General features: G+C 40.0%; 1 protein-coding gene across 2 annotated transcripts in view; it reads right to left on the bottom strand.

Moving 5' to 3' along the window:
• The window catches only part of deptor (DEP domain containing MTOR-interacting protein), a 92866-nt gene that overhangs the window by 14507 nt on the left and 65621 nt on the right, over window positions 1-12738 (bottom strand). For both annotated transcript variants that reach the window (NM_001442356.1, NM_001077320.2), the window contains 2 exon segments: window positions 4943-5047; window positions 8196-8266. In NM_001442356.1, the coding sequence (NP_001429285.1) occupies window positions 4943-5047; window positions 8196-8266 (176 nt within the window).

The raw sequence follows: 12738 nt of genomic DNA, 5'->3' as shown, positions 1-12738 counted from the left end.
CCTGTCACTTTGAGAAATGATGGAAACGAGATTGAGACTATGGCCATGATCGATTCAGGAGCCGCTGGTAACTTTATCGATTACACGTTTGCCACCACTCACTCCATTCCTCTAACCTCCTGTGATTCCTCCATAGCCATCACTGCTGTAGATGGGCGCCCTTTGGGAGAAGGACGTATAAAATTCCAGACCCTGCCAGTCTTGCTTCAAACAGGCTCTCTTCATGAAGAAGAAATTTCCCTTCTTGCCATCAACTCCCCTAAACACTCTGTGATTCTCGGGTTACCATGGCTACAACAGCATGACCCTCAAGTCTCTTGGAGAACTGGTGAGATCATAAAATGGAGCAATCAATGCTTTACCCAATGTCTGCATCCTGTTTCCCCTATCCAGATCAACACAATCAACAAGACCGAAGACTCTGAACTCCATCATGTTCCTGATGCTTATCACGATCTAATTGAAGCATTCAATAAGCAGAAGGCTACTAAGCTCCCTCCTCATCGTGATAATGACTGTGCCATTGAGCTGCTACCCGGCACCACGCCCCCTCGTGGTCGCATATTCCCTCTCTCACAACCTGAAACTGAGGCTATGAAGAAGTACATCTCTGAGGAGCTAGAAAAAGGATTTATTCGACCATCTACTTCTCCCGCTTCAGCAGGGTTTTTCTTCGTCAAGAAGAAGGATGGCAGCTTACGCCCTTGCATCGATTACCGAGGATTGAATGAGATCACAGTCAAATACCGCTACCCATTACCATTGGTTCCTGCCGCCCTTGAACAACTCCGATCCGCCCAGTATTTCACTAAGTTGGACCTCCGTAGTGCCTATAACCTCATCCGCATACGACAGGGAGACGAGTGGAAAACCGGGTTCTCTACAATTGACGGCCACTATGATTATCTCGTTATGCCCTTCGGCCTAGCAAACAGTCCTTCCGTGTTCCAGGCATTTGTAAATGAGATATTTAGAGACATGCTCAACAAATGGGTTATAGTATATATTGACGACATCCTGGTCTATTCCAATTCGCTATCTGAGCATATCCAGCACGTTCGAGCAGTGCTCAAACGTCTCATTAAAAACCAGCTGTATGCAAAAAGCTCCAAGTGCGAATTCCACCAGACCTGCATCTCATTCCTTGGCTACATTATCAGTCCAGAAGGCGTGGCCATGGACCAGCAAAAGGTTGACTCTGTGACACAATGGCCGCAACCCGAAACCATCAGGCAACTAAAACGATTCCTGGGCTTTGCTAACTTCTACAGGCGCTTCATACGGAACTTCAGTTCAGTCGCTGCCCCACTGACCGCCATGGTCAAAGCCAACAATGCTCGCCTTAAATGGAACCCAGACGCTGTCCGAGCATTCACCCAGCTAAAGACTCGCTTCTCCAGTGCACCCATTCTGCGTCATCCTGATCCCGAACAACCCTTTGTCGTCGAAATTGACGCGTCAAACACTGGAATTGGAGCCATCCTGTCCCAGCGATCCCTAGTGAATAAGAAGCTCCATCCCTGTGCCTTCTATTCTCGCAAGCTTAACTCCGCTGAACGGAACTACGATGTGGGAAACCGAGAACTCCTCGCCATGAAAGCTGCGCTAGAGGAATGGAGACACTGGCTTGAGGGCGCAAAACACCCTTTCATCGTCATCACTGATCACAAGAACCTAGAATACATCCGGTCTTGTAAACGTCTGAATCCTAGACAGGCAAGATGGGCGCTGTTTTTCACACGATTTGACTTCCAAGTCACCTATATCCCTGGTTCGAAAAACATCAAAGCAGATGCTCTGTCCCGCCTCTCAGACGATGAGACCTCTGAAATCCCTGACGAGCCCATAATCAAAAGTCCTCTAATTGTCGCTCCCATCCAGTGGGATATAGATCAGGAGATCCTCCAAGCCGCCGAAAGTAATCCTTCTCAGCAGCCCTGTCCGGAGAATAAAATCTTTGTTCCCTCGTCGCTTCGAGAAAGACTCATCTCCGAGGTACATGACCACCCCAGTTCCGGTCACCCAGGCAGCACAGCCACTGTGCAAATGATTCAATCCCGCTACTGGTGGTCCTCCATACACAAGGATGTAATCAACTTCATTAACAAATGCTCACCCTGTCAGATGTCCAAACACTCCCGTCACCGTCCAGCTGGATTACTCCAACCCCTGGAGGTGCCACATCGTCCTTGGTCACACATCGCTATAGATTTCATCACCGATTTACCCATATCTCAGGGCAAAACCACCATCCTCACAGTAGTGGACCGATTTTCGAAATCCTGCCGCCTTATTCCCATTTCCAAACTGCCCACAGCCATGGAAACGGCTGAGTTACTCTGCGAGTGTGTGTTTCGGTACTATGGTCTCCCCGAAGACATCGTATCGGATAGAGGTCCCCAGTTTACATCCCGACTCTGGTCAGCATTCTTCAAAAATCTCCAAATCAACGTCAGCCTAACATCCGGCTATCACCCCCAATCCAACGGGCAGACAGAGCGCTTGAACCAAGAGATCGGTCGATTCCTCCGCACGTATTGTCACTCGACCCAGAACGAATGGGCCAAATTTTTGATGTGGGCAGAATATGCTCAGAACTCCCTCAAAAAAGCATCTACTGGATTAACCCCATTTCAATGCGTGCTGGGCTTCCAACCTCCGCTCTTTCCCTGGTCCGGCGAGACCTCTGAACTCCCTGCGGTGGATACCTGGTTTAAAAACTGCGAAGAGGTCTGGAACGCAGCTCATACTCACCTCTCTCACGCCATAAGGCGTTTCAAGGAACAAGCCGATCGACACCGACGTCCTGGTCCCATGTATTCCCCAGGACAATGGGTATGGCTTTCCACCCGCGACTTACGCCTCAAGCTGCCCTGCAAGAAACTCAGTCCTAGGTACGTGGGTCCTTTCCAGATAGAAAGACAAATATCTCCTGTTTCGTTCAGACTGACACTCCCTAATCATTTTCGTATTTCCCCAACTTTCCATGTCTCTCTGCTCAAGCCTGCTGCTGGTCCAGCCGAGACGGATAGGGAGGTGGCAGCCGGTGAACAGGGTCCCCCGCCTCTCATGATCGATGGCGAAGAGGCTTACCAGATCCACCAGATCCTGAGATCCAGACGCCGGGGCGGTCAACTCCAATATCTCGTTGATTGGGAGGGGTACGGTCCGGAGGAGAGATCTTGGATTAACCGCAAGGACATCCTCGACACCACACTACTGGAAGAGTTCCACTCACAACATCCGGAGATGCCGGCCCCTCGCCCCCGTGGAAGACCCCGGCGTCGAGAATTGCCTCACTTCAGGAGCCGTTCGTTGGGGGGGGGCTCTGTCACCGACTCGGTCCCAGTCATTCCCCTCGCTGACCAGCAGAGGTCACCATCTCCGGACTTCTAACCATTACGTCATCCTTCTCACTCAGATCCCAGCACACCTGTTCTCCATCTCACTAATGACCCACGTACCACATATAAGCAGCTCACACACACACTTCATTGCGAAGTCTTGTTTAGCCCCGGCCAGCATTTCTGAGCGTTCTATTCTGCCTGATCTCCCGTTTACCACTTCAGCCCGTTCCTCGACTCTGCTCTGTCTTCTGCCTGCCCTTGACCTAAAGCCTGATTACACGGACTCTGATTCTCGCTGCCTGCCCCTGACTAAAGCCTGTATTACGGACTCTGAACCACGCTGCCTGCCCTTGACTCAAGCCTGGTAATCACTCTGCCTCTGTTATCTGCTAATCATCGTTGAGTTGTATGTTGTATGTTCGCACAACCGTGCGAGGTGTTGATGTTTAAGTGTGACTTAATAAATACTGCAAAATGGATCCCTCCGTGTCAGTCTCCCCGTTACAAGTACCCTAATATTTTGGAAAATAAAATTACAGTAAATCACCCTAGTGTAATTTTATGGTTTTAAAAGGTGTAGTAAATTCAGGCCTCACTGACTTATTACAGGTGACATTTCACCCCTATATTTATACATGTTTCTACAATACACAAATATTGAGGAAAAATATTTACAGTATATCACCCTACTGTAATTTTATGATTTTAAAGGGTGTAGTACATTCATATAGGCCAGACTGACTTAATACAGGAGAGATTTCACCCATATTTTCTTTCATATTTTTACAGTACACAAATATTAAAGAAAAATATTTACAGTAATTCACTCTACTGTACTTTTATGCTTTTAAAGAGTGTAGAACATTCATATAGACTAGACTGACGTACTGCAAGTAAGATTTGACCCTTATTTTCTTTTATATTTTTACAATACACAAAAAGTTTTGAAAAATATTTACAGTAACAGGGTTACCCTAATGAAGGCAGATTCTTGCTGAAACACGTAGGTTTTTTTAAGATTTAGCCATGTGAATAAAGGCTTTTTAAATTTTCCACATTTTTCGAGTGCCTTGGATTGATTCCTGTTGTTTTTTTGAGGGTAATTGTATTGATCAATGAAAGAAGGTTACATTTATCAAGATGACTGAACATGCATGATAAACAATTGAGTAAGAAATGACTCATATTATATGATAAGTATTATTACCTTGAAACATTTTGTGTTTTAAATTATATAATGTTTAACTTTTCTTTAGTATTACATTTTTTTAAAATATGAAAGGCTCTATTTAATTTGAAAGGATTTTTTTAATTGTCTGTTTTGAGATTTATATGTTTTAATGAATTACTTTTGAGTAATTAAGGTAATTTTTAGACAAAATCATTTGAAAAGTAATTTAAAAACAACGTTAAGGATGTAATTAGTAATCAGCAATAAATTACTTTTTTAAAGTAACTTACACTGTATAAGATTCATGTTGGATGTTGAGCATAACACTATCAATTAAATAGTTCTGGCTTTTTAATACATCAGAATGTGGTCATAATATTGTCCCACTTTAAAAAAAAAATGCATAACAAATGTTGTACTGTACCTTCATTCCTGCTGCTGCCGCGGGTCCTCCAGGGTCCACGGCCTGAATGTGACAGGGTTTACTTCCCCTCACCACAAAGCCCCAGCCCACTGCATCTCCCACAATCTGAAAACACATACATCCAAGCACATTTACTTATTGAAATGCTTTTAAATTGCTTTATCACTTACACTGTGTCCATATTACCATCATGTGAATGCTTGTTTCTTATTTATTATTATTATTATTGATTTATTTTATTATATTTTAATGTAATGAATACAAAAAGTATGCAATTGTGCAACGTCATATATTAGTGTCTGAATCAAACAAAATTTACAAAATGGAATTTAAATACATTGAAATCAAATTAAATGCAATTAAAATAAAGTTTCAAATAATTTCTATGAGAATACATTCATAATATAGAAGGATTGTCAAAAAATCATCATGATTCTGCTTAACTTAAGAGTTTTTAATGGCTCCACGGTGATCTTTAAGTGGTTCAAGACACCACAGAGTACTTTTTTTTTTTTTTTTTTTTTAAATTTAACCTATTTGTGTGTGTTGAACTTCATTTAAGACAACATTAGCACATCAATGTCAGCTTTAATTGTGGGAAAAAAATTTTTCTTTTTGAAGCTTTTGTCAGCTAATTTCATCTTCTAGGGTGGTTGATGGTGTTGCGCGCGCGCAAAGTTTAGAGCGGGGAGAGGGTGCGCAAACAGAAAAGCGGAGAGTGAGTATGAGGATGCTTGTGTGTTGGGTTCGGTGAACATGAGGACTGTACCAAAACGCTGAGGAGGGGGGCAGTGGAACTCCGGGAGTTTTCCGGGAGACAGAACAATACGGGAGAAGGGCGGGAGATGGGTCTGAAATATGGGAGACTCCCGTGAAAAATGTGAGAGTGTTGGCAGGTATGCCTATATCCGTGCTGCTGTGTTTGTCATTGTTTAAATACCTCCAGATTACTGGCAGGGCTATATAGATAGGTAAAGAGACCTGCTTCATTGCTATCCACATTGTCTGCATTCAGACTCGGATTCAGAAAGAGAGAAGTCCTCTTCATTTAGTGTTTATACAAACATGATTATCTTTTTAATGATATAAAAAATAGTGGTTATATATTATATGAAATTACGAACAGCTTATCATATATTTAACATTAAATTAATTACTGTTTATTTCTTTGCATTTTAACTTTGTAAATAAACTATAAAATCATGCATCTCCTCACATTTTGTATCAGACTTTTTTAACTTAAGCTGGTGAGCCCTTCTATTTCCATGTTCTGCAGGCCATGTTCAATCATCCCTCTGCTCAGCGCTCCACGCCCCTCTCGGAGCATATTTGGAAAAAATTCTGAGGTACACTTGAACTGAAATAGGGGGTTTCATGACCCTTTAAACGAAGTGGTTTTACATTTTCTGAAAGTTTCTACTAAAATTAGAATTTTTCTCCGCCTCCTATGTTTATCTTTAGTTATTACACTTTAAAGGCAATGAAATTACTCTAATCTATGCCATAGAAATGAAATTTCTCAACCTACACTGATTACTGAGCCTATAATTAGAGAAAAAATACTAATTTTAGAAGAAAAATTCAGATGGCACTTAGAAACTTTTTGCATCTAAACTCTATATTCTACATTCATTTCTAAACATGCCTATATAGATTTTTTGGGGCATATAAACGTTTCATCAACTCAGTTCAGGTTGCCAGTATTGCAGTGATGGTACAATTGGTACAATGGAACTATTTAAGCACAGTTACATTCAACAAAATTTTATGGGTATGACTTAAATATTTGATTTATATATAAACAACACAGACAAATAATAATAAAGTATAACTTAGTGGACACTAGGCATGTCACGGTTCTCAATATAATATTGAACCATTCGGTACGACCTCCACGGTTCAATACGCACTTGTGAATTGCGGTTTTCTTGGTTTTGCATTTAAATAATTTATGTGTGTTTTATATCTCCCCGAATTGACTGTGTGTGCCTGTAAGTCCATGAGCTGAGATGAGGAAACTCCTCCCCGCGAGTAAATATCCAATCACTATGCTCTAAAGTTAGAGGGCAATTGACCATCATTCAACACTTTAACATGGCGAGCGGTGGTGAAATGAGGCTGAGGCAACAGTACAAGGAAGCGTCGGCGAAGTGATGCAACAGTACGAGAAAGCACCGGCGTCTTTCAAATCTGCGGTCTGAGGACATTTCGATTTTGCCGGTAAGTATAATGCCAATAAAAAAATAAACGGTGAACAAAAAATAACTGTGTGTAAGCACTGTTTTACACGTGTAACCATGACGGCACATCTGAAGCTCCATCACCCAGCAATATCACTGTCTAAAGGCAGGATAGCAGAGAAGGTAATAAAGTCCTCCAAATAGCAACAATCTCTCGCTGAATCTTTCAAGCAAACATACCAAACTGGCTCAGAGAGACACATACAATAACAAAGGCAGTGCGGGTGTTTATTGCTAAAGATTTTCAGCCGTTTTCAGTAATTGGAGATGTGGACTTTTGTCATCTTATAAAAGCACTCATTCCGCGTCACAGACTACAGTCAGATTTTTTCAGCACCGAGATAATTAAGATGGTTTATTTATGTTTATTTAAGTACAAATATGTTTATTTGAAATGGCCAATTTATCTTATTAACTTCACATGTGTGTTGATTTTCAAAATGTAGGATTTTATGTGTTCCCCAGTATGTACATGGGCTACCAGCAGCTGTGAGATTTCAGTGTTAAAATTTTTATACAATACACTAGGAACTAATGTACTTTTCTTGGCTTTTAAGTAAAACAAAATGAATAGTGCAATAAAATCGTTTTTATTTTTTTTTCTCCTTAACCTCTACTTGTTCCTATTGCCGATAGAAAAAAAAACACTTGTCAAGCCATGAGAAACGAACCGAAAACGTGTTAAATAACCAAGGTATGTAATGAATCGTGGGCTAACTGTATTGTTGCATGTCTAGTGGACACAATTAATTCTTGTTTAATTATTTTCTTAAATAATATACTTGAAAGCAGAAGACAAGTATCAGAGCTTACGCAATCCTGATTTGCTTCTGGCTTTTCCTGTTGATCCATCTGAGACTTTGAATGCATCTGAGGAACAACTTCCTGTCGCTATATTTATTTCTGAACATTTTCCTGCCTGTAAATTGATTCTCAGAACCAAACATAGTAAATTATGCAATTAGAGCTTGGAGTCTGTGCACATTTGGCAGCAGTGTGAGTGAATGACTTACTGTGAATGTCTTCTTTATGTAAGGTCCACCAGGAGTCTGAAGTTCCTCTGGACTCACTTGCCTCTTCAGCACTGGAACAAAAACACACAGTGTTCATGAATTCGAGGTCCGTTTTTATGATAGTATAACATCATGTGACTATTTGGCACATGGTACAAAAGAATCAGCTGTGTCTATTCACTGAAACAACACTGGGTCTGATTTATTATTTACTCCACACATTATGCAATACATAATATCCCTCATTTAAAAAGATGTCAAGCTGTAATCGAGCTGTAATGAGCAGTTTGGGTTTAACAAATTATGAGGTTGTGACATCGCTGTGATGGACATAATCAGCACAGAAAAGGTTCTAATCATCTTCAACTCTTCATTACTAATGTAATAAGTGAGCCCCGAACCACTTAATCACAATCTAGAATCGAACTGCAGTTATTGACAAGCTCCTAATTCAGTGCTGAAGGACTCAAGACTCAAACTCGATCTCGAGACCATAGTTTAATTGTCTTGATCCTGTCATGGACTAAGTATTGACTCATATATATTTGGAATAGTCAACTCAAGTTCCATTTAAAATAGTTCATACTAATATTTTTTTTAATTAATGTTTGATTGACATGTCCAATGATTTGGTGAACGGATAGTGATGTTCTTGTTTTGCTATAGAAGTATAAAAGCATAGTTTCTCTCACCAAGCCGCTCTATTTTATATTCTATCTTATTCTATTTCCACCTGCCTGCCATTCGCCTGAAGTGACTCTATAAATAAATAATGCAATGAATATAGATATTACTGCTAAAACTGCTTATACTCAACAAAGCAGCAAAGAAAGAACAGGATGTTTTGTAGAGGAATTAAAAAATGGAAAGGAGAGCTTGGCACTGATAGGCAGCATCTCCTAAGCCATAGCAGTACAGTAATTCTCCTCGGGCAAAGTAGTGACCAAGCTAAAAAAATAAATAAAAACTTAAATTATCATTGAGCCTATGACAGCTGAAGCGAGTTCATCTCTGCTGCTTTTAAATAAAAGCTTATGTGCAGAAACAGCATCTTGTCAGTATTTCAATGAACACAAACAATTATATTATGATTAATGGACTTTATCTATGCACAAGGTGTTAAAGTGACAGCGGCTACTGTATTTATGCTGTTACAACCAAACAGCACACACACTTACCCACAAAAGATTTATGTGGATGTGTATGCAAGTATGGACAGATAAACAGACAGTCAAAAAACATGTTGATAAATGTAAAGCCAGTGTATGAGCTTATTAATATGATTAAGTTTAATTATTGCTATGTTTAAGGTAAAAAAGTGTGTCTAGTTTTCCTTAAAGACAATTAAATTTCCTTGAAGACACTACAAGCCGACAGTCAGTCAAGTTTGTTTAGTATATTCAACATGTTGCATTAAATACAGAGCAATAATACAGAATTGGTATCAACCATTGGTGGAAGAGAGGGCTCTGATCGAAGTCTGAAAACATAACCTGAAGTAATAAAACCAAACATTTCAAGTCAAGAGGGAACACAAAGCAGCCGGCTATAATTTCATTGCATTTCTTAAATATTTTAGCAGATTATTAGACATAGTTGCATGAGTGAATTAGTGATGGGAAGAACCGAATCTTTCAGACAGTTTGTTTGAATGAACTGGTAAAAAAAACAAAAAACAGTTCATCTGTTCTTTTATGCTACAACATAGTGACACCATCCATAATGACGTAATGACAATCCTCTCATGTTAGGACTCATTCATTCATTGAACCACCATGAACCGCCAACTTATCCATCACGTTTAACGCAGCAGATGCCCTTCAAGCCGCAAACCATCTCTGGGAAAATGTTAGGACTCAAAATTTCAAAAATATATAGGCAGCAATCATAATTTCATTCACTTAAAACATATCCATGATCTGTAAGTTTCTTACTATTAAATTTTGCAACACAAATGAAGCATGATTCACTTAGGCCCAATCCCAATTCTACCCTTTAGCCCTTCCCCTTCACGTGAATATGCAAAACGAGGCGTAGGGGTGTCCCAATTCTCTTTAGCCTGAAGGTGTAGGGCTAAAGAGAAGAGCTACATTTAGCTCTTGAAATTCAGGACCACACTCAAAACCAAATAGCAAGAAAATTCCCCGAATACATCATCTACAATGGCAACATGACTGCACACGGAGGTCAGGAGATAAGTTATGAATTTTTACAACAAACAAGCACATGTTTTAATACATTCATTGGACCTTACTATTTAATTTCCATTATTATTTTCTGTTTCAATTTTCTGATTTTTGGTTCTTAATTCTGATCACAGTGCACTGTTTTAGCTTGTGAATGACTTAGGAAATTGTTTTATTTTGAGTCAGAGGGGTAAAAAAGTGGTATCATTTTAATGGTCCCTTTATTGCATTTTGTTGAATTTAAGTTATATTACATTTACATGCCAACTAACTCTCATTAGATTATAAGTAGACTGTTGGATTGGGGTTAGGGTTAGTGTAAGTTGACATGGGCTTGCAAAGATTCTTTTAGTCAGTTAAATGTCAAAAGGAGCAGTATCAGCAGATATTAAGCAGGCAGTCTACTAATACTCAACTGAGAATTAATTGGCATGTAGTTGCAATAAAGCTTTTAGTCAAGAAAATGTGGGGACCATCAAAATAAAGTCTTACTAAAAAGTGAGCAATCTGTACTTAAGTGCTTACTGGAGACACAAACCATTTCAAAAGATTCACCTCGATTTGGAGAACTGGTTCGACCGGTTCAATTAGAAGATTTTCTTAAAAAGAACAATTTATTCATAATCAGCCATCACTAGAGGGAATTCCTCTGTAGTAAGTGGCAAGTGAAAGTCCTGTGAAAATGGCACTAATTACTGCTTTGTTTACAGTTTTTAAGTGTGCCTCAAGTTCAACAGGCTACAGCCCCCTGCAAGTTTGGAAAGACACATCTTCTTGTGCAGGCACAGAACATATACTCTCATTTCAGTCAGCTGCTGACTGTTCAGTGTGTTCACTTGCAGCTTTTGGGTCTAGACGAGACCAGACATGAGATTACAACACAACCAGTTTTTGTCTGTGCTAGTTATTTAGCATCAGCATGGGGTGTCCCAGCTTTAACACTGCTTGTGCCACACAACAACCCTGGCTCCCACAGCAAAGATAAGCACATTGACCCAAACCAAACCATGACTTTACCAAGAACCGAACCGTGGCTTTACAATGTGTGAACAATAAACCCCTAGTTGTAATCTTTCTAAGCTGTTCTATATTTTTTAACACTTTGTTTTCCACAACATAAGAGTTTGTTTTTTTAAATCATATGGCTGCCTGTTCTATTCGCATGACTAATTCCAAATCAAGATAAAAAAAAAATTCTACATATGTTCCAAACAAACACATTTCATGTTTTTTTTTTTTTTTCCACAGGTGATTTTAAAATGTGAACCTCACATGATGCACATGCGAGGCACATGTGATTTTTCTAGGTGTATATCATATAGGAAGCACGTGACTATATTTTTCCAACTTAAAGAGCTTTGCCAATTATTCTTCTAAACGTGCCTGAAATCTTTCACATGCACACACACACACACACACACACACACACACACACGCACACACATACTACATTCTTTTGTAGTGTGAGAGAAAACAGGACAGGCTGAATAAATGTACTAGCAGATGCATCAGGTCTCTCTCACATTCCCTCTCACTCAGTTCATTTTTTGGTCATATATTTTGGGAGGCGAGCTTAGAAATCTCAGGATTGGATGAGCAAACAGACCAACCAGAGGCAAGCCAAAGCACTGCCAAACCCAAAGCATGTTTGTCTCAGGTGTTTTATATCAAAACACACACAATAAAACAAACACGTCAGGAAGAACAGCCAATTTACCTCACAAAATCCAAGTTGCACAACATGTTCTAATGTTTAAAGCTCTGTTGACAGACAAAAAAACAGGTCTGGTATTTACAGTGGGCCTCGCCATGCTGTGGTGGAGCGAAAGCTGAGTCATGTGGTAGGTGTGGAAGTTTTCGTGCTTCAAGCTTGCACTAGATCACCACAGAAGCTGATGTTCTCATTTGGTGGTGGAGGAGGATGAGGAGTGTGTATAAAATGTTCCTCTGTCTCTCTGCCTGCTGGCTGTGCTCCTTGCCTTTCCTGAAGGGGACTAAGTGTTCTTGTCAGACAGTCTCTCACACACTACACATGTGCTGCTACATTACCAAATTCTTAGCCGGAGAGTTTTATGGGTCAGAGAGTTTGCTAATCCACACAAAGACACTGAGAAGGTAGATGGAGTTGAATAGGACAAAAGACTATATACAGACATTTATTGATGACTTTAAATTTTAAAGAAATGTGTTTTGTGTATAATTTTTAGTAAAAGGAATAGTGTCATCTAGGATAGATTATTACAGTACAGTCTGTACAGACTGTACAGTGCATTCGGAATTCATGAGATTTACAGATGTAATGATATTCAATTCCAAATCCCAAAAAAAGCCACAATACTCTAAAAACATAGCAAAGA

Source organism: Danio rerio, chromosome 16 (genome assembly GCF_052040795.2).
Source record: "Danio rerio strain M-AB ecotype USA chromosome 16, GRCz13ab, whole genome shotgun sequence".
Taxonomy (NCBI): domain Eukaryota; kingdom Metazoa; phylum Chordata; class Actinopteri; order Cypriniformes; family Danionidae; genus Danio; species Danio rerio.
The sequence above is the reverse complement of the archived record's forward strand: the minus strand, read 5'-3'. Positions and strand labels throughout refer to the sequence as shown.